General features: G+C 46.6%; 1 protein-coding gene across 5 annotated transcripts in view; it reads left to right on the top strand.

Annotated features, from left to right (window-relative positions):
- The window catches only part of SNX9 (sorting nexin 9), a 105,700-nt gene that overhangs the window by 42,026 nt on the left and 42,212 nt on the right, over window positions 1-21,462 (top strand). For 3 of the 5 annotated variants that reach the window (XM_070073337.2, XM_051854205.3, XM_089333592.1), the window contains exons 3-4: window positions 5,683-5,757; window positions 7,299-7,424. In XM_070073337.2, coding sequence (XP_069929438.2) covers window positions 5,683-5,757; window positions 7,299-7,424 — 201 coding nt within the window. Of the gene's footprint in view, window positions 1-5,682; window positions 5,758-7,298; window positions 7,425-15,679; window positions 15,773-21,462 lie in introns of all 5 variants that reach the window. The other 2 variants (XM_089333591.1, XM_089333590.1) reach the window with 1 other exon arrangement.

Genomic DNA, 21,462 nt, shown 5'->3' with positions numbered 1-21,462 from the left:
TATGAGGTATTTGTAGTGAAGTCAGAAGCTATTTTGTAAATATTGAGAAACGTTCCCTAAAGATTGCAAAATTTTATATCTTTTTCCATGCGTTTATTTTAGATTTTTTCTTCATTGTTTCTGACTTGTCGGGTACCCTGCAGTTGTTAGGCCTTTCTCCTGTCCTAATTCTGTGTCTAAAATGAATGAGTGACAGTGCTGGGCTCCCTTAGCTCACTGATCACTAGCATTGTTTTCCTAAGCTTTATCCTTAAATCAGATTAGGTTACCAGAAGGCTGTATATACTAAGACTAGATCAGCTTAGCTCTGATGGAGTTATCTTTGCTGAATGACAAAGTCTTGCTTCAGCTTTTATCCAGGTAAGAAATGACTATTTGGAAATCCAGCATTTCCGCATCTTTACAAGAACACGATTGTGCACAGATACACAGGTTACACACATCGTGTTACAGTGTGTGTCTCCTCGGGTAGCCAGGGCTCTTACTGCCTTCCTGATGGCATTCATGTGTTCGATTCTGTCCCTGGGAGATTTGGCTGTTTGCTCTCATAAAATAAAATCTTTATTGAATTTCTTTTATGATCTTTGTTGCCAAGAAGCTCAGCAGCAAACCCAATATTAATTTTTTTCAGTGATGTTTGCCCAAGATCCTGTAAAAGTTTTTGCTGTTACCTCTGGGCAATATCTACCTCAAACTGCTTAAATGTCCTTTTTAATATGTAATTTTTTAATGAATCTTGAAAGTACAAGCTTCCAAAAGTTCATGGAAAATTAAAAGATAAGTGTATTTGAATGCAAAAGATTTTGAAAGCCACGCATACAGTAGTTTTGAAAAAGTTGGTGGGCTGTGCCTCGGGCTCCGCGCTGTGCTGGGGCCTTCTCTTGTCCTCTGCCCCGTTACTGTCACTCCTGTGCATAGCATGCACTGGGCTGGGTGCCGTGGAGATACAGAAATAGCAGTCTTTGCCCTTGCCCCGTGTTCTTGGTTTTCAGAGTCTGCGTGCTGGAAGTGCACAGTTTCAGCGTGGGGTCCTGACTGCCTGCTGCTGAGGACCCTCACTCACCCTCTGGTAGCCTTTTGGGGTGCCCTGTTCTCTGTCCCTCGAGAATGCTTGTGTGCCCACGTCATTTCATCTGTTCCCTTCTAAGACTCACTTCTCCTGTACCCTGTGTGCTCGGATTGCGCCATGGCCACCGGGATGCTAATTGTAGCTGCAGCTTGACCGGCTGCTCCGACCGCAGGCTGGGTGCTCCACTGTGGCCTGTGCCTCCTAATTTTTTCCCAACTGCTCCCCACTTCCCACGTCCAGGACTCAGCTCAACACACACACACCGGTCCTGTTCATGAATTCTGTTTCTGTGCTGGTGGCCCATCCCTTTCGCCTCCTGCTCAGGCCCTGACTTTAAACCACTTAGAGCTGTAATTTTGATCTCTTCAGCCTTGTTCATACCTGGCTGCCCCTCCCCCTTTGCACCCCTACTGTCAACACCCTGAGGTAAGCTCCTCCACCTTTCTTCTTGACTGACCTGTCTGCTAAAATGGCCCCAGGACCGTCTTCCTTTCCAGCTTCCTGAAACTCTGGGTCCACAAGACCCACCATCTGATCCCATCTTAGCTGTCCAGTCCTCACTTACACATGGACACAAACACGTGCTCTTTCTCCATCTCATGCACACACTGCACGTGCACACACATCCATGTGTGTGCGCACTGACACGCTCACACTGTCACACATGCACACTCCTGTTTCTCATGACTTAGCTCTCTTGCTCGTGGCGCTCCCCTGCCTGGCATTCCCTTTTCTGGTTACCCAAATCCCAACCCCTCTCTGTCACTGGACACATCAGAAAATGCCATCTTCCCACATTCTTCATTGTCTTACAAGATGTCTGTCTTCTCTAGAAAGAAGGAAGCCCTAAGGGCCAGCCCTGTGTGCCTTGTGCCCGCCTGTCGCTGTGCCCACTAGGTGCTGTCGTATTGCATTTATTTGCACCCATCTTCCACTTTAAACTTGGAATTCTTTGGGGTTGAAAAATGCATCTTAATTCTTTTTATTTTCCTACCCATAGTGTACTACCCACTATATAATGCCGTGTATCAATTAGGCACATATATTTTTCTTTTTAAATTATTTTATAAAATTTCAAATACATGCCAAAGGGGAAGGACTGTATTTATGAATACCATTGTGCCCGTCAGTCCATCACCCAGCTTCAGTAGCTGTCACCCATGGCCACCTGTATCGTCTCTGCCCCGCCTGTTCATCCAGCTTCCCTCTCCTGCCACACACTCGGTTGTTTTGAGGTAAATTCCTTTGTATCATTTCATTCATAAGTAACTCAATATGTATCTCTAAAAAACAAATTGGTTTCTTTAGACAAGTACCATTCTGTCCCACTAACAGATGGATGAGTCTTCAGTATTATGGAGTAGCCTAATCGTCCTGCTGCATGTGCCCTCACTCCTTGCTGACTTGGAAATTCAGTTTCTTTCAGCTTAAAAACTCACCAGAGCATTTCCTGTCCACAGATTCAACCTCAAATTTGACAAATTTATGCAGAAGATCACATAGTCTGAAGCCATTTGTATCACTGTATTTCTGTCTTCCAGGTTTTATTCTCTAGGATTACATGTCCTAGAAAATACATTCACTGTCCTGCTGTTCCTTAGAACTACAACATTTTAAGCCTGGAATTCATCCAATACATTTTTTCAATCAGTGGTTTTATTGGGCACCTGCTGTGGATAAGGCTGTCTGTAGCAGGTACTTTGAGGAATAAACACAAAGATGTGTCAGATGTTTGTTCCTTCTCCGTAAGGAGCTTGTGGTTAAAGGGGGACAAGTTTAAGGTAGTAGACAAAGTGTCAGAGTCACAGACAGCTTCTGCTGGCACTCACTGAGAAGCCGTTTCTGTTCATGTTGTAGTCAGGATGGGCTGTACCGCACAAGGTGGAATCTGCCTAGCCAGAGCCGGGAGTGTGGACGGTTTTCATCAGACAGAAATGGGAAGATACCCCAGGTGGAGAGAATGGTTGGTTGGAGAAGGTGTAGCGATCTGAAAGCGTGTGGGGTTTGCTGCTGTTTTGGCAGCCTCAGGCACCGTTGCCGACAGCCTGTGGGCCAGGTGTGTGGCTGTCGAGTGTGCATGTGTTCTCTGCTGTGTCCCCTACACTCTGTGGTATAAGCAAGGGCACTGAGTCTCGGGGAGGTGAGTGGTTTGCCAGCAGTTATTCTGCTGTCTAGTGGCAGAACAAGCAGTCAGAGCCACATCGGTGTTGACTGAGTCGGTGCTTTTGTTGTCTGTGAGTAAGCCAGGGTCCCCGGGGTACAGGGTCTGCCTGTGCCAGGAGGAAACAGGCACAGAAAGTTGGGGAATCAGACCCAGCTGTGAGCTGGCCGCCGCAGCCTGGAGCTGATTTGGCAGGCAGTGGGTTCCTTTAAGAGTTTTATTGTTGATATTTGTGTAAGGAGATGACACATTAAGGAAGGTGATCTGCTGAGGTCCATAGAGGAAGTGGAGATGGCGAGAGTCCAGGACGTGACATTGGATAGCAGCACTAGATAAGGTGAAGGAGGATGGACGCGGGCGGCTTGGAAGGTCAGGCCCCGAGGACTGGGTGCTTGAGTAGACGCTGTTGGCAAGAGAAGAGTCACGGAGCCGTTTAGCCTGCGCACCCAAGAGCATTGTGGATGTGCTGCAGCGTGCAAGTCAGGTTCCTTCTTTGGAAGGATTAATGAGTTTAGGTTTAGCTGTGTGCAGTAAAAGAGTGATCAGTAGTCAACCCTGCCTCTGTCTTTGTATCACTTTAAGTTAGGCAACTCAGAGCTGGAGACTGGGGCTGGAGCTGCATGGGCTCTCTACCCTCCTCACCTGTAGCAGAAGGTGGCAGGAAGCAGGGAGTGCTCCGGAGGTCGAGGTGCAGGTGTGGGCCACTCTGTAGGAGGAGACAGTGAGGCTGTGGAACCACAGAGATCAAGGAGTGGCAGAGGCAACGGCATTTATTAACAGAATGTTTGGAAAACCTGTATCTTGGACCCAAAGAAGGACTACTGGGTAGAAAAACTTTATGTAGAAATTTTGGTTAATATGCTAGATATATATAAGTAAGTAGGTTTTATTTTTAATTATAGAAAAGATTAATAATCCTTTTACCTACCTATTTTTTAAAGATTTATTAATTTATTTGAAAGGCAGAGTTACAAAGAGACAGACAGAGAGAGAGAGAGGTCTTCCATCCGCTGGTTCACTCCCCAGATGGCCGCAATGGCCAGAGCTGTGCTGATCTAAAGCCAGGAGCCAGGAGCAGCTTCCAGGTCTCCCATGGGGGTGCAGGGGCCCAGGGACATGGGCCATCTTCTGCTTTCCCAGGCCATAACAGAGAGCTGGATTGGAAGTGGAGCAGCCAAGACACAAACTGGCACTGGCACCCACATGGGATGCCGGCATGCAGGCCATATCTTTACCTGCTACGCCACAGCTCTGGCCTCCATCTACATATTTTTAAAAATGAAACATTTCTTCATTTTCTTGGTAGAATAGTGTTGTCTTCAAGTTGGTATTGCAGTCAGTGACAAAAGTGTGGCTTTATTTAAAGTGATTTTTAAGAATGATTTGTCTAGGTTCAGTTTTTTCTTTTTTTCTAATTTATAGGAGACTTTCACATACATGGGCGGGTTGGGGGCACTCCCTTGTGTTTGTTCACTCTCCAGCTGCCCACAATAACTGGGGCTGGGCCAGGCTGAAGCCAGAAGCTGGGATCGAGAAACTCAATCCAAATCTCCCACTTGTGTCAGGAACTCAGTCACTTGAGCCGTCACTGCTGCCTCCAGGGTCTGCATTAGCAAGAAGCTGGAGGCAGGAGCCGGGCCTGGGTATCAAACCAGCTATTCTGACAACGAACACAAGTGTCATAGTAAGGCAATTCAGATAATTATTAACGAATTAGAGCACTGTTTACAAACTGTACTCTTGTAATGGGAAAAGTGGGACTTTGCTAGGATAATACATTGAAAAGTGGGAATCTTGGTATAGAGTTCTGCTTTGTTTAGTTTATTAATATTATTTATCCAGAAGAAGTAAGGAACCAAAGATCGTTTGCTTTCCCATCATAACACACGATTCCAAAAGTCAGTATTTTAAGCCAATAAATATTTACTACTGCCTAGTAATTCATTCGTTAGCTAGAAGGTTCTGTAGCCCCCTAGCGCCCTGCTGGATTGAGTCCTCCCTCGTGCATCTGGCTGTTCGGGAGTGGACTGGTTGGAGATGGGGCCTTGTCTCTGTTGTCCTCTGGCCACAGAGTGACCTGGGGTTCTGAGAGTGAGCTGAAGCGTGCTGGGCTCTGCACACGCTGGTCACGGAGGGAGGGCAGTGCAGGTCGGGGCTGAGGCCGTGCGTTCTCCCCCTCGGCTCTGGCATCTGCTGCACGCTGATAAGCAGAAAGGGATCGAGAAGTCAGTGGTGACCCAGGAAGAGGCAGACTTCCCATCTTTGATCACTTGTTGTTGAGGTTGGACTTCTCTTACTTTTTTGAAGTAAAAAGAAGACCAGTTAAAATTCTTGAGCAGTGTTTCCTCTGTCCAGAGCTTTGTGCTGGGTCCTCTTTGATGTACACCAATTCCCAGAGCAGCGTCTGTGCAGGAAATTCTGACTGTCCTCCTCTCTGCTCTCGGTCACTCAGGATGTTGGCGGCGGATGGCTGGAAGGAAGGAACAGCAAAGGAGAGCGAGGCCTCGTTCCCACAGACTATGTCGAGGTAAGGACGTGTGCTGTCTCTTGAAGCTGATCTGAGCCAGCATCTTTGTAAAAGACCAGAAGACAGCAGCTTCTTAAAAAATAAAATGTCCCTTGAAAAAGTAATGCATGCTAATTATATAAAATACGGAAAATACGTCAGTGTAGAACGGAAACAGTATATTGCTATAGATCCAAGCTCCAAAGAGCGATTACCAGTATTCAGACAAGTTCCTTCCAGGGAGAGCAACTTCTAATAACTGAATTAATGTCCCTGTTTTCCGTTTGCTAGTGTTGGGTTAGACTGCTGTCCACAACATTGTTGTGGAATCAGTTAGCAAAGTTGAGGTCGCTTTTAAAAGTACAAAGCCCTCGGTTCCTTCTCCCGCGGCCTGCAGTGAACTGCTGTGGTCCTCTCCTGGCTTCAGCTCTGTAGGGTTGGTGCCCAGGATAGGATCACAGCTCCCCCAGGAGCACTTCCTGCCTGAGGCACACCCACTGTAGGGACAAAGCCCTCCCCTGAATCAACTACCTGGCGCCCCCTGCTGGTTGGAGGTTGAGTCCTGGATGCTTGGTGAGCTTGCAAACATACTGCATGGTACCCAGTGAGTAACATTAGAGGTAGCTCAACAAGCAAAGGACCCTTGGTGTTGGGAGGGTGCTCCCTGGGACCTGCCCCGCAGAAAGAGAAGGGAGGCTGGCCGACTGTCTTTCTCCATTAAGAGAGGGGTGGGTGGTCCTGAACCCTCTGGAGAAAAGAATGAGATCTGTAGACCCTCCTCCAGGGTGGGTGCACACACACACCTGCAGCCTTTCCCACCAGTTCCCGGCGACTCGGATCCCTGAGCTCAGTCCAGTCACGTCTGGGTCTCGTCTCAGCTTGGGGCAGTGTGCATCCAGGACTTAAGAGTTGATGCAGTGAGAAAACCTGAAGATTTAAGACGATGTTGGCATTAATTCCATTCTCTAAGATTCTGCTTATCAAGGGGAGGAGTGGTTATTACGTTCCTGGGTTTGCTCACCTTTTTAAGAAAGGAAGTCCTCCTCTATCTAGAAGAGACAGGTCCAGCAGGCAGAAAATAAATGAGGGTGTCACTGAACTCAGTGGCTCTGTCCATCACCTTGGTATGACTGACGTCTGTAGACGGCAGCAGCCAGTGACCGCAGAATGCATTCACACATGGAACACCCACCCAGACAGGCTGTGTGCTGAGCCGTGGAACGTAGCTCCGCACGTTTGAAAGAAGAAAGCCATCCAGTGTCTGCTCTCGGGCTGAGAAGTCACGGACAGCCGGCCAGAAAATCCCCAAATACTGGGAGAGTAAACGTACATGGGGAAAGGAAGACATCTCAGAGAAATTTAAAAGTAGTTTGAGTTAAATAAAAATGAAAATTCAACTTATCAAAGTATCTGGGCTGCAGCCAAAGCCGTATCTGGAGGGTAACTTACGACACTGAAGGACTTAGATCCGCCCGTGGCCGCTGACCGTCCTCGCCTGCCCCGAGACTCCGCTCTGAAACGGCCTAGTGAGGAAAATGATCGTGGTTCTGTCTTGTGTTCAGATCTTATCCAGTGATGGGAAGGATCAGTTTTCTTGTGGAAATTCAGTGGCCGACCAAGCCTTCCTTGATTCCCTCTCAGCAAGTACGGCTCAAGCCAGCCTGTCGGCCGCCAACAACAATAACCAGGTATGTCTTGAGTCCTGCGGCAGGGGCTGCTGGCTTCCCTGAGAGCGGAGCCCCTTTGCGGAGGCTGCCGGTGCATCCTGAAAGCATAAACAAAGGTGCTTTTAGGTTTCCTGTGGAGTGCTAACAAAGAGCTCACCTTTAAGCTTGCTCAAGGCTGTTCTCGCAGTTGATGAGAAGACAAAGGAAAGGAAAGCTGTTAAGTGAGAGTTGGTTTTATAAAGTCCGCCTGAATAATAACACAGACCTGAAGTCGCAGATCCTCCTTCAGATGAGGGTGTGGAAGGAAGAGAGGGTCCTGCTCTGGCCAGGGTCGGAGCTTTGGGGGTCAGGACGCTGGCACGTGCCCTTCACCCCAGAGCTGGCGTCCCCTGCTGCACACAGAGGAAGCACAGGGGAAGTCGCCAGCAGACCCAGGCACCCAGCTCTTGGTGCTGTTACTGCTTCTGGCAGGCTTGGAATAACTGAGATAATTTGAGAAGCACACAGTGAAATTTACATTAACTTAAATTACAATTTGACCAGGTTAGGTGAATCTGCCTAGTTGGTTTATCATTGAATGACTAATCAGAGTGAGTAACAAGAAGAAAACTGACTTAGGTATGAAAGTACTATCACTACTTACATCTTTAGAAGTGCATAGGCGTTAGAAAATGATACTGCTTGATGAATTTTTAAGTACATGGGTTTTTAATTATTTTAAGCCTAATAATCATGTCACAATTATTTGCTCAAAAATATCTCTGTATTTTAACCTTCCAAGAGAGTTATTAAGGTACTGTTGCCATATATTAATTATAGATTGTACACTTTTATTTATTTGAAAGGCAGAGTGTTACAGAGAGGCAGAGGCAGAGAGAGAGCTTTCATCTGCTGGTTCACTCCCCAAATGACTGCAACAGCTGGAGCTGAGCTGATAAGGAGCCAGGAGCCAGAAGCTTCTTCTGGGTCTCTCACAAGGGTGCAGGGGCCTAAGCACTTGGGCCATCATCCACTGGCTTCCCAGGCCATAGCAGAGAGCTGGATTGGAAGTAGAGCAGCCAGAACTTGAACTGGCACCTATATAGGATGCCAGTCCTGCAGGCAGAGGCTTTACCCACTATGCCACAGAGCCAGCCCCGACTGTATACATTTTAATACAGCTTTTTATAGACATCCTGAGTTACAAATTAGTTTGACCCAGATATTTCAGATTCAGAAGCAAGGTGACCACTGTAGTCGAACCTTTTTTCTGTGTTTTGTTATTAATACTTAGGAACATCGGTCAGCTGAAGGTCATTCACTATGAAATGTGAGGAGGCCAGTCATAACCTGAGATTTTCCCAGGGGCTCCACACCTGAGCAGTGGCTGCCTCACAGTGGGGTGTTCCGTGCCCTGTGTGATGTTCAGCAGCCCCTCCTGCTAGAGTGCCCCTTGGTCTGACAACCAGAACTGAATCCAGACACTGCCACATGCACCCCAGGAGCAAAGCCAACCCAGTTGAAAGCCACCGAATTATACAAACCATCTGGAGAATGGGTTTGTATTAAGTAAAGGGCAGTATTTTAATACAAGAGAATTAAGTGAGGTGATCAAAAAATAAGTGAAGGAGATGACATAGGAATATCATGTTGTCTGGATTCAGGAGACATGCTTTAGCTGCTATCTCAGGGTGGCGGGGTGCACTCCAGCTGATGAACACAAGCTCAGCGTGGGACTGAAATCTTACTCAGTTGGGGCCAGCACTGTGGGGTGGCGGGTAAAGCCACCGCCTGCAGTGCCGGCATCCCATATGGGCACCAGTTTGCGTCCTGGCTGCTCCACTTCTGATCCAGCTCTCTACTGTGGCCTGGGAAGGCAGTAGAAGATGGCCCAAGTCCTTGGGCCCTGCACCCACATGGGAGACTCAGAAGAAGCTCCTGGCTCCTGGCTTCGGGTTGGCATAGTTCCGGCCATTGCTGCCAACTGGAGAGTGAACCAGCGGATGGAAGACCTCTCTCTCTCTGCCTCTCCTTCTCTCTCTGTGTAACTCTTAATTTAAAATAAATAGATCTTTTTAAAAATCTTACCCAATTTTGAAGTAAATGCCTCAGTCTCATAAATGCAATAATATAAACTGATTATCAGATTTTTTTTTCTTCCAGGTAACTTAAAAGTAATATAATCAACTTTTAAAAATGTTAGATTTTATTAATCCAATATAACATTAAAACTAATTAAGCCCGTTAAATGCAAAGAAAAGATGAACTGAAACTAGAATTAAAAATATCCAGAAAGTATGACCATATTTAATTTGGGCATGTGAATTTAAATCAAGTAAAAATATCTTTAATAGCTGTCTGGTCTCAGTTATGTGGGATATGAACAGAATTTAAATAGGACAGACTTGTGGTATCTTTTATAAATACCAAGAAAGATGTCATGAGTAAGAACCAGGTGACCATTATTAGTTGATAGGTTTATATACTTTTTTTACTATCAGTTATGCCTTTCTTTCATTTTCGGAATATCAATAAGAAAACACAAGGGTGCTTGGAAAAGTATTTTAGTTTGTACTGCATTTCAGAGTAAGTAGTTCATTAATTTATAACTTGCTACGTGAAATAGCACTCCCTTCTGTTTCCTTAGAACTTTTAACTTCAGATCTGGTTCTGGGTTCCTCCTGAGCAGTCACAGAGTTAAGTGGAGTGACAGGTGTCCACAGTTCATTGCTGTGACTCGAGTGACTGCTTTCTTCCATAGATGGTAGGTGGCAGAACCCTTAGTCAGCAAAACACTCTCGTTTAGGGGAGGGGAACATCCAGCCCTGGGCTATCTAAGGCCCACAAAATCACAAATTGTATTACTTATTTGCAAATTTGTAAACTTAATAAGAAAAGATTTTCCCTTTTTTTTTTTTTTTTTATTTTTGACAGGCAGAGTGGACAGTGAGAGAGAGAGACAGAGAGAAAGGTCTTCCTTTGCCGTTGGTTCACCCTCCAATGGCCGCCGCGGCCGGCGCGCTGCGGCCGGCGCACCGCGCTGATCCGATGGCAGGAGCCAGGAGCCAGGTGCTTTTCCTGGTCTCCCATGGGGTGCAGGGCCCAAGCACCTGGGCCATCCTCCACTGCACTCCCTGGCCACAGCAGAGAGCTGGCTTGGAAGAGGGACAACCGGGACAGAATCCGGCGCCCCTACCGGGACTAGAACCCGGTGTGCCGGTGCCGCTAGGCGGAGGATTAGCCTAGTGAGCCGCGGCGCCGGCCGATTTTCCCATATTTTTAAGAGGCTTTCCTTGCACCATAATAAAGTATTCCATACTTGTTTAATTTTTTTTCAGTCATCAAAATAATATCAAGAGGTACTTTACAGTGTAATAGATAGAGATTTAGGGAATCCACCGGAATCCCTGTCTCAAGAAGGCTTGCGCTCTCGGCATTGACTGTAGGACTGGGAGCCAGTGGTTCTGCCATCTGGTGGGTACCAGTCACAGACAGTGACTACAGAGAATCCTCTGGACTGTTCTAGCAATGTAATGATATTTGCCATGAAGGAATTCTTACTGGTTAAGGGAAGAGAAAGGCAATAGTAATTTTACATTGGAACAACATTTTCCCTTCTCATTCTTCCAAAAGCCTATTTTTAGGCCATTTAAGAGCATTTTGTAGTCCATTTAAAAATAAAAAAAAAAACTTCACAAAAATATTAGATGTGCTTATTATTTCCTTACTTCAAATGGGTCAATTTTTTTTTTTTTTTTTGGACAGGCAGAGTTAGTGAGAGAGAGAGAAAGAGAGAGAGGTCTTCCATCCGATGGTTCACTCCCCAATTGGCTGCAACGGCCAGAGCTGAGCTGATCCGAAGCCAGGGGCCAGGGGCTTCTTCTAGGTCTCCCACGTGGGTGCAGGGGCCCAAGGACTTGGGCCATCTTCTGCTGCTTTCCCAGGCCATAGCAGAGAGCTGGATCAGAAGTGGAGCGGCTGGGACTTGCACCGGTGCCCATATGGGATGCCAGCGCTTCAGACTAGAGTGTTAACCTGCTGTGCCACAGCACAGCCCCTGGTAAATTTTCATCTCATCTAATACTCAGACCAATTTTAATTTTCCCAGCTGACGCAGAATGTCCTTTATAGCTTGTTTCTGAGCTAGGATCCAAGCCAGGCCCAAACATGCCTCATTATGTCCCTTTAGGCCTCCTTTTTGTCTAGCACAGTTTTTACTTAAAAACAGCTTTTTTAGCAGCAGGTTAAGCATCCCATGTGAGTGCCATTTCGAATCCTGGCTGCTCCACTTCTGATCTTGCACCCTACTAACGTGCCTGGGAAAGCAGTAGACAATGACCTAAGTGCTTGGGCACCTGCCACCCATGTGGGAGATCCAGATGGAGTTCCAGGCTCCCAGCTTTATCCTGGCCCAGCCCTGGTCATTGCAGCTATCTGGGGAGTAAAACAGTGGATCAAAGTTTTCACTCTTTCTCTCCCTCTTGCTCCTTCCCTCTCTCCTACCCTCCCTCTCTCTTTCTGTAATTCTGCCTTTAAAACAAATAAATCTTAAAAAATTTTTCTTTTAATTCAGACTTAACCAGTTGTCCTGTGTAATTCATTTATTCTGGCTTTGTCTGGCTGTTTTTTTTTTTTTAATATTTATTTATGGGGGTTGGCTCTGTGGCATAGCAGGTAAAGCCGCAGCCTGTAGTGCCAGCATCTCATATGGGTGCCATTTTGAGTCCCAGCTGCACCACTTCGATCCAGCTCTGCTTATGACTCGGGAAAGCAGTAGAAGATAACCCATGTGCTTGGACTGCTGCACCCACGTCTGGGACCCAGAAGAATCTCAGATCAGCCCAGCTCCAGCTGTGTCAGCCATTTGGGGAGTTAACCAGCAGATGGTTAATCGATCTTTCTCTGCCTCTGCCTCTCTGCAATTCTGGCTTTCAAATACATAAATAAATCTTTTAAAAAAAGAAAGGCAGAGAGAGAGAGAGAGTTATGTCCATCATCCACCTGCTGGTTCACTCTGCAAATGGCCACCATAGCCTGTTGTGGGCCAGGCTGAAGCCAGGAGCCAGGAACTCCATCTGGGTCTCCTATATGAGTGGGTAGGACCCAAGTGTTTGGGCCATCTGCTGCTGCTGCCTTCCCAGGTGCGTCAGCAGAGAGCTGGCTTGGCAGCAGAGCAGCCAGGATTTGAACCAGCGCTCTGGTGTGGGGTGCTGTCGCCACAAGTGGTGGCTTAGCCTGCTGACCTGCCTGCTCTTGTTAGGGTTTAGATTGTTTTTTATCCTCTGTATTTTCTCTAAGTTGGGAGTTATAGCTAAATGCTTAATGAACTCAACTGGAGCATTTTGTATAGGAATGTTCCAGGAGTGTATCCTAGGTGACATATTCGTGCTTGAAGTCATGTCAATTGGAAGGTAAACCAGCTGGTCATCCGGTGTTACTGATCAGCAGTTTTCTGCTCCTGTTGTATTGTGTGTTTCTTTTTGTAACCAGAGTAATATTTCTGGTATTAATTTAGCACTGCTAACCATCCACCTACCAGGTTTACCATCAGTTGATAATCCTTGCCTGAGTTGGTGTCAGTCCCTGGACCTGTACTGAGCTGGCATTCTTCTATAGAGTAGCACTTTGCTTTTATCAATTGTGAATTCAGTTTTTACTGGAATCCCTGGTAGATGTCCAGATCTTTCTCTTTAGTTGCTCATGTTCTGACTACTTGAACCATCACACAGCTTCCCACAGTCTGCATTAGCAGGAAGCTGGAGGCAGGAGCAGGAGCTAGGAGTTGAATATAAGTACTCCATGTGAGACGTGGGTATCTAAACTGCTGGTTAAATACTTGCTTCCTGTATCTAGTTATTTTTTTAAAAGATTTATTTATTTATCTGAAAGTTGGAGTTGCAGAGGCAGAGAAAGAGAGAGAGAGAGATCTTCTATCTGTTGGTTCACTCCCCAAATGACCGCATTGGCAGAGCTGGGTCAATCTGAAGCCAGGAACTTCTTCCAGGTCTCCCACATGGGTGCAGAGACCCAAGCACTTGGGCCATCTTCCACTGCTTTCCCAGGCCACAGCAGAGAGCTGGATCAGAAGTGGAGCAGCTGGGACTTGAACCGGCTTCCACATGGGATCCTGGCACAGCAGGCAGCAGCTTTACCTGCTACAACACAGTGCTGGCCCCAATCTAGTTAATTTTTATGAAGTGCTGGGCATTGTGATTTTTTACCTTGTTATGTGTTGGATATTTTGCATTCCCATAGGTATTTTGAGCCTTATTCTGGCATATATTTAAGTTACTTTAAAATGGTTTCATTCTTTTAGGTTTTATTCTTAAGTTTTTTAAGTAGGACTAGAGAAACACTTAGTTTAGGGATATTTTTGCTCTTCTACTGAAGCAAAACCCTTTTTCTTACTGTATCCCATACCCATAAATTGTGAAGTTTTCCATTCTGGCTTATGGGAGCAGCCCTGTGTGAGGGATTGTTCTCTAAATTCTTTCCTACAATCCCTTCCCTGACCTTGGATGGTTTCCTCCCACATGTGCTGGTGAGTACTCAGCTTTGGATCTGGGATGCCCTCTGCCCAGGCGCTCACCCTGTCTCCTTGAGTCACAGCATTGCGCTGTGTGTGGGGTCTCTGTCCTTCATTTGGGGCCTTGAAAATCTCTTTACATAGTAAACTAAGGCAGTTATGAGGCTTACTCTTTTTTTTTTTTTTTTTTTTGCTTTGTTTTGTTTTGGTAAAGAATTATTTATTTATTTGAGAGGCAGAGTTACAGGCAGAGAGAGAGAGGGAGAGGTCTTCCATCCACTGGTTCACTCCTCCAGTGGCTGCAACGGCCAGAGCTAGGCCCATCCAAAGCCAGGAGCCAGAAGCTTCTTTCTGGCCTCCCACATGAGTACAGGGGCCCAAGCACTTGGACCATCTTGTGCTTTCCCAGGCCATTAGTAGGGAACTGGTTTGGAAGTGGAGCAGCTGGGACTCAAACTGGTGCAGCAGGCGGAGGCTTAGCCTACTACCCCAAGCGCTGCCACAGTTTACCTTGCTTTCTGTTTCTCAAGATCACTGCCTTTCATTGCATAGTGTCAAATGATTTGAAAATAGTTTTATGTATCTTGTCACCATTTAAAGTTTTAAGTAGGGGCCGGTGCTGTGGCATAGCAGGTAAAGCCGTCACCTGCAGTGCCGGCATCCATATGGGTGCTGGTTCAAGTCCCGGCTACTCCACTTCCAGTCCAGCTGTCTGCTACAGCCTGGGAAAGCAGTATAAGATGCCCTAAGTTCTTGGGACCTTGTACCCATGTGGGAGACCCAGAACTTCCTGGCTCCTGGCTTCGATTGGTGCAGCTCTGGCCATTGCGGCCATCTGGGGAGTGAACCAGTGGATGGAAGACCTCTCTCTCTCTGCCTCTCCTTCTCTCTGCGTAACTCTGACTTTCAAATAAAAAATCTTTAAAAAAAAAAAAGAAGTTTTAAGTGGTAGTATAAACTGGACACCTGTTACTCTATCTTGATTGTGTATTAATTGATTTTCAAGTTGAAGTTCATTTGCATCTATAAGTTGGGAATAATACCACCATGTTCTTCATAGGACATTTGTGACTAGAAAGTTCTTTCCCTTAACACTCTATGAATATTAGTAGCACCCCCTCCCCTAGTGGACCATTGGGGTGCTGGGGGATTTGAAGCCTGGAGGTGGGCCCCTGCAGTTGGTCATTTACTGACTTCATGGAGGGTATCTTTGATCTCCTCTCATAAAAGTGCTGCGGAGTGAGCCAGTCAGGACCTCAGGAGCACCTGCCGAAGGCCCTTCCTTTCCTCCCAAGTTCACTCACGGGCTGGGAAGTTCTCTTCTCACGTCTGAGCTTGGTGGCACTCGCTGTGGCTCTGTGGTTAGCAAAGCCACATGATGGCTTCGCTCTTTCTGGCTGGCCTCTCAGGTGTCTAGTGCCTTTGAAGCAAAAGGTTCAGCATCTTGAACGTTTTTAAAGGCTTGGCTCTGTTTTCTCTCTGGGTTTTGCCTCACCAGCTGTATTCTTGCATGATACTTGCTCCATTCCTTCTGTGCTACTATACTTATGTTAGAGCCTCAGGGATACTGTCTCAGGTTTCAGAAGATTTCCTGCAATGAAGATAACCCGTTGTCACTCAGCTGCAGCTTTGCGCATGTACTGTTTGTGAGGGGCATGCTGGAGTTCGCTGATGAGTCTAGCTCTGCTTTGACTTTGCTGTGTTTGGTTGAAAGCTTTAGTATACTCTTTTGTTTCTCTGCTGTTCACTGAGCACTTCTTTTTATTTTAAGGTGGATTTTTTGTCTCAGATTGGTTGTATTGAAAGTCTCAGCCAGTCACCACCTTCCTCATCTTCTCCTTCTCCTTCTTCTTCTTTAAATAAGGTAAATTTCAAACTTGAAGGCAAGAGGCTATAAACATTAAACAGCCCCTAAGGTGGCTGGTTAGCTCAGTTTGTTAGAGTGTGGTGCTAATAACAGCCCCTAAAAGTAACATTTTTCCCAGGTAAGGTGAATGCATCAGGTGAAGAATCTTTTGATTTTTAAGATTTATTTATTTATTTGAAAAGCAGAGCCATAGAGAGGGAGAGGAGAGACAAAGATCTTCCATCTGCTAGCCCACTCCCGAAATGGCTACAACAGCCAGGGCTGGACTAGGACAGAGCCAGGAGCTTCTTCCAGGTCTCCTATGAGGGTGCAGGGGCCCAGGCACTTGGGCCATCTTCCGCTGCTTTCCAAGGTGCATTAGCAGGGAGCTGGATCAGAAGTGGAGCAGCTAGAACTTGAACTGGCATACATAAGGGATGCCGGCATTGCAGGCTGTGGCTTTAACCCACTGAGTCACAGCACCGGCACACAGGTGCAGAATCTTAAAAGCACTTTTCTTGGGAGTGTAGAACAGACAGAGGTGGAAGGGTGACCTATGTCTACAGAAGCCGAGACTTGGTTGGTGCGTTTGTCCCATGGCAGGGAGATCCAGTTTTGTGGTTGACAGTGGTCAGGCAGAACTGGGACCACAGAGGGGCAGAAAAGAAGATGCAGATGTTGTCCTGTAGAAATGAGAGAGGGAGGGAGGTGAAAGAAAAGGGTGGAGGAGGCTCCTTGGAGCCTGGAACCTTAGCCCAGGCACAGACTGGGTGCTCCTGTGACCAGACATCTGCAGTGGAGACAGAGAAGTCAGAGGCTGAAGTCCCCTCAGCCAGATCACTGGAACCCAGTTTGTGACAAGAGAGGTTTTTTTTGGTTCAAAAAAACAAACAAACAAACAAACAAACAAAAAAACAAAACCAGAAAAACAGGATCCAGCACTTAGCACACACAACACGTTTGTGCTGAAAGTCCCAGGAGTTGAGTTGCCGTTGCCCTTAAGGAAACGTTCCCATCTGCTTCCTCTTCCTTTCTGTATCTTTAGGAAATGGATTTAGCTAAAAAATGCGAGTGCCTCTAATGTTGTCTTTTCAGTCACACGGTTCTCTGTGAAGGTGTCCTGGCATCGAAGCCATTTAGTGTGAGTGTCGGAGCTGCTCCTGTGCGGCACCACGGACAGGTGTGCGGTCCCCTGGGGACCGACTCAGAGAACTGGCAGCCTTCGTGCTGTCCGTCACGCTGAGGCTCCCCCGTACAATGGTGCATCCGATGTGCCAGGTGTCGAGTTAAATGCTCCGTATGCCCTACGTCATTTAAGCCTTTCAAAATCCCTGTTTTTATGCCCATTTTGTGAAAATTGAGAAAGATGAAGCGAATTGTCCAAGTTCCCACAGCTGGTCAGTGGTGAACCTGGATTCAAACCCAGATGGACAAGCATTAGAACCTCTGTTCTTTTAACAATTATCTTGTTATTTATTTTCATTTCATTTGAAAGGCAGAAGGAAAGAGAGAGATCTTCCATCTGCTTGTTCCCTCTCCCAGTGCCTGCTGCAGTGAGGGCTAGGCCATGCAAACTCAGGAACCTTGAATTCCAGCTGGGTCTTCCGCTCTCGGGGTGGGGACCTAAGTACGTGGGTAATCTCTTGCTGCGTGCTAGGATGTGTATTAACAGGAAGCTGGATTGGAAACAGAGTGTCTGGGGCTCAACCAAGGCACTCCCATATGAGATGCGGGTGTCCCAAGCAGCAGTTTAACTCCTGCCAAGCACCTGCCGTAAGTTCTTATTGCCTAATCGCCCATGTTTGGGATTTAGTGGAATCAAATTCTAACAGTTGGATAAGAGATTTAAAGTCCAGTATTCTTTGTTTCTTTTTTTTTTTTTAAAGATTTACTTATTTATTTATTTGAAAGGCAGAGTTACAGAGAGGCAGGGTTGGGGGGGGGGGTGTCTTTCATTCACTGGTTCATTCCCCAAGTGGCTGCAACCGCCAGAGCTGGGCCGATCCAAAGCCAGGAGCCAGGAGCTTCTTCAGGGTCTCCCACGTGGGTGCAGGGGCCCAAGGACTCGGACTGTCTTCTACTGATTTCCCAGGCCGTAGCAGAGAACTGGATTGGAAGTAGAGCAGCCAAGACTTGAACCAGAGCCCATATGGGATGCTGGCACTGCAGGAGGCAGCTTTACCCGCTGCGCCACAGTGCTGGCCCCAAGTCCAGTATTCTTACCCCTGCCCCTTTTTGCCTTGTATTATCTGTCATGTGTGCAGCTTTCTGGTGGCTGGGGTGCACTTCAGGTGTCCATTGTGCATTGTTCTCGCCCCTCCTGGCCTCTCCAGCTCCATTCTGTGGTCTCCTTGGCTCTGTAGGCAGATGCAAGCCAGTCTCTTTTTTGAAACAAAATTGGCTAACACTATGAGTCCTTTCATCAGGTATGTTTAAATAAGCCTCCTTATATAAAGCCAGTGACATTTTTTTCTATTTGTCTTATTAGGGAAGGATAGCTTTTAGGTTTAGAGTGTTAAATGAGCAAATGCGTTGAACATCTAGCTCCTGGCTGGTAAAGAGTATTTACTCTAGTTGAGGTGAGGGTTGGGAAGGTCATTGGACACAGTCAGCTGGTTATAGTGCGAGACAGATTGCAGCGTGTTGGTTGCAGAGATCAAACACTCATGCTCTGGGAGAGTATTTACCTAGCAGATACTTGGCTTACTGAGTTGACTGTGTCAGCCCCTGTTCATAGCCGACAGGAGAGGCTGGGTGACCCTCATGGGCCCAGTCTCCCCTTCTAATGGTGCTCAGAAGACAGGATGATTGTACATACACATTTCATTTGTTGCATTTTTCACTCTTGTTAAAATTACATAGGAAAAATTTTACAATTTCATAGTGAATAATCATACCCACATTTTAGATTTTACCATTAACATTATCTTCCTTGGCTTTCTCTGTCCATCGTTCCATCCATCCGTCTGCGCCTGTCTGTGTCTTCCAACTTTCTATAGTAATCTGATACCACTTCCTTAACTTAGAAGGTGTTGTTTTAGGAATATGGTCGTATTGTGGGCCAAACATCACTTTACAATAGACCACGACAAGTTATTTTCCTAGAAAAGAAGAGAGTCAACATTAGGAAAATCTGATTTATCCCTTTGTAAATAAGGATAACATTATGAAGGTTAGATGTCTGACAAAGAGTAATACATATTTCATGCAAATTACCAAGAACATCACATTTAAAATATTTGAGTCCTTACCATTTTACACAAACTGTTTTGCAAACCTTTTGGGGGAAATTTTTTAAGTAAAAAATGGGACTGATCAAGTGATGTGCGCGTAACTGTGACAAAAGAGCAACATTGCTGAGATGTGGCTGACGGCTCTGGGAAGGCCAGGACCTTTAGGCAGGGGAGGATTCGGACAAACGTGTGAAGATGAGGGTGAAGGCTTGGCATGTACATAAAGTAAGAAAATAACATAAGAAAACAGGGATGTAGAAAAGTCGGGGAAATGTGTGAAATTTGAAGCCTTAGCGTGAGGACTGGAGGCAGGGAATGAGAAGGGGTCATAAAGGAATGAAAGTTAAGACCCAAACTGCAAAAACGTTTGATTCCTCGACGGCCTAAGGAGCTTGGGTCATCCCATGGGCAGTGAGATCTAATGAGGGGCTTTTAGTTACATGTGCGTGACAGTGAGCCAGGCTGGGGAAGAAAGCGGACGAAGGGGTTGCTCAGGAGACAGGGAGACGGGCGGATGGTAGAAGGAGCAGACGGAGGAGGCACCTCAGATGGGAGCCCTGGACCAGGGTGCAGGGGGGCCTGCTGTGACCACGTGTCAGAAGTTAGGCCTGGGCATTGGAATGGGTTCAGAGAAAGACCCACAAAGACCATGGGCTGTGAGTCACTGATAAGAGAGGAAGGGCCAGTTGTTACAGGTCATCAGGTAGGTGATAGAAGGTGAAGAGGCTTCTAGTTGTTCAGATTTTAAAACATTTATCAGTAGGAATCAGGTTAATATATAAAATCCTACAAGGATTTTGTAACCTAGGTATACAGCTAGGATACATACATAACCAAGTGACAGTTATTACAAGTTTATAAATAAAGCCCTTTTCAAAGAACAGTTCTGTTGTTTCCATCTTCATCACATGGGTTTGGGGGCCAGCGTTTGGTGCGGCAGTTAAGCCACCATCTGGGACACCTGCACTCGTATCAGAGTGCCTGAGTGTGAGTCCTGACTCCTCTCAAGCCCAGCTTCCTGCTGGTGCACACCCCAGAGGCATGGTGATGGCTCACGTGCTTGCGCCCCTGCCTCGTGCATGGGAGACCCAGATGTAACTCAGGTTCCTGGTTTTGGCCTGGCCCGGCCTTGGATGTTGCTGACATTTGGGAACTAAAGCAGTGGAAAGGAGATCTCTTTTTTCCTTTCAAATAAAATGAAAAATAAATAAAAATTAAAAAGAAAATCTGTGTGGGTTTTAGTTCTTTGAGCTTGCTTGCTGTGGATAGTTCACCTCTGATGTTTTGCTCCAGCTTCAGGCAGAGTCTTCCTGGCCAGTTTGCCAATACTGTGGCCCTCATGCTGCGTGAATAGTCAATGCTCCTGCAGTGCTAGTCCGCAGCCCTCTGTCCTCTGCAGCTGACGGCACTGAGTACCCCACAGTCTCTGAACCCCAGCTAGGCTGTGCCTGCCTCAGACTTTAACCTCAGATCGCTGGGCGAGAAAGAGGGTAAGCTGGAAGTCAACCAGTGAGTGAGTGGAGCCTGCGCTCCCTGCTGTGGCTCCCAGGTGCCCCTGAACAGTCCACAGTGCATGGAATTTTGCCGCATCCACCAGACAACGGAGTATCTGTCCTTACTGTCGCCTTAATGTCCCAGACTGAGGCACTTCTTAAAGGTTTCACTCTACAAACAGAAGCACGTAGCTTAGGAGTCCGGAGGACACAGCGCCTACCTGTGTGTTGCAGCATAAAACTTTCCCTGAAAGCCCGCCCTAGAAGGAGGACTCCCTCTGAGGTCATCTCCATGTCCACTGTCCTCCAGCGTGAGTCAGGAGGCCCTCCCCAGAACCCAGTGTCGCCTTAGAAGCTGTTGTTGAGACATTCACGATCTTGTGAATGAAACATCTTTTTGTTGTAAATATTGGGCTTTGAATAAAGTCACAAGTAACCCCACTGAGAAATCCTCCTTCCACATGTAAAGCACTCGCTCGCAGCTGGAAGCAGCCGCTGCCCACCCCATGTCTGCTAGGGAAGAGTCAGAGCAGCCTCCACGGTGCTCTGAAACATTCGAGAGGTAGAAGAGGCGATTGGGGTAACTTCCTTGAAAATCTTTTTTTTAACCAACACTGATTTTTGTTTATTTTAATATGAAAAAGAAGACTCAAAGGAAAAACTTGCTATTCCATGTTATTAAACAGATTTAATATTAAAATGGGAGGGGGAGGAAGGTAGAATTAATTTCCTCTGAATTTGTCAGTAAACTTAAGGTGATTCAAATGAAAATCAACGAATTTTTAAGCTTGACTTTCTCATGCAAGGCAAAACCCCGAAGAATGTCAGGACTGTAGGAATGTGTGTAACTGCAGGCTCTAGAGAGTGATTGGTCTACATTCACCAATTCTGAATGTGTCAGGTCTTGAGCCCACGGACCTCTCTTCTGAGACTTTCACATGAATTTGTTGGATACATGGGAAAGTTGCACAGGCTGCACATG

The sequence above is a fragment of the Oryctolagus cuniculus genome, chromosome 5 (assembly GCF_051225735.1).
Source record: "Oryctolagus cuniculus isolate XC-2025 breed Fujian yellow rabbit chromosome 5, ASM5122573v1, whole genome shotgun sequence".
In the NCBI taxonomy this organism is placed as follows: Eukaryota; Metazoa; Chordata; class Mammalia; order Lagomorpha; family Leporidae; genus Oryctolagus; species Oryctolagus cuniculus.
Note: the sequence above shows the minus strand (reverse complement) of the source record. Positions and strands in the feature narration are given on the sequence as shown.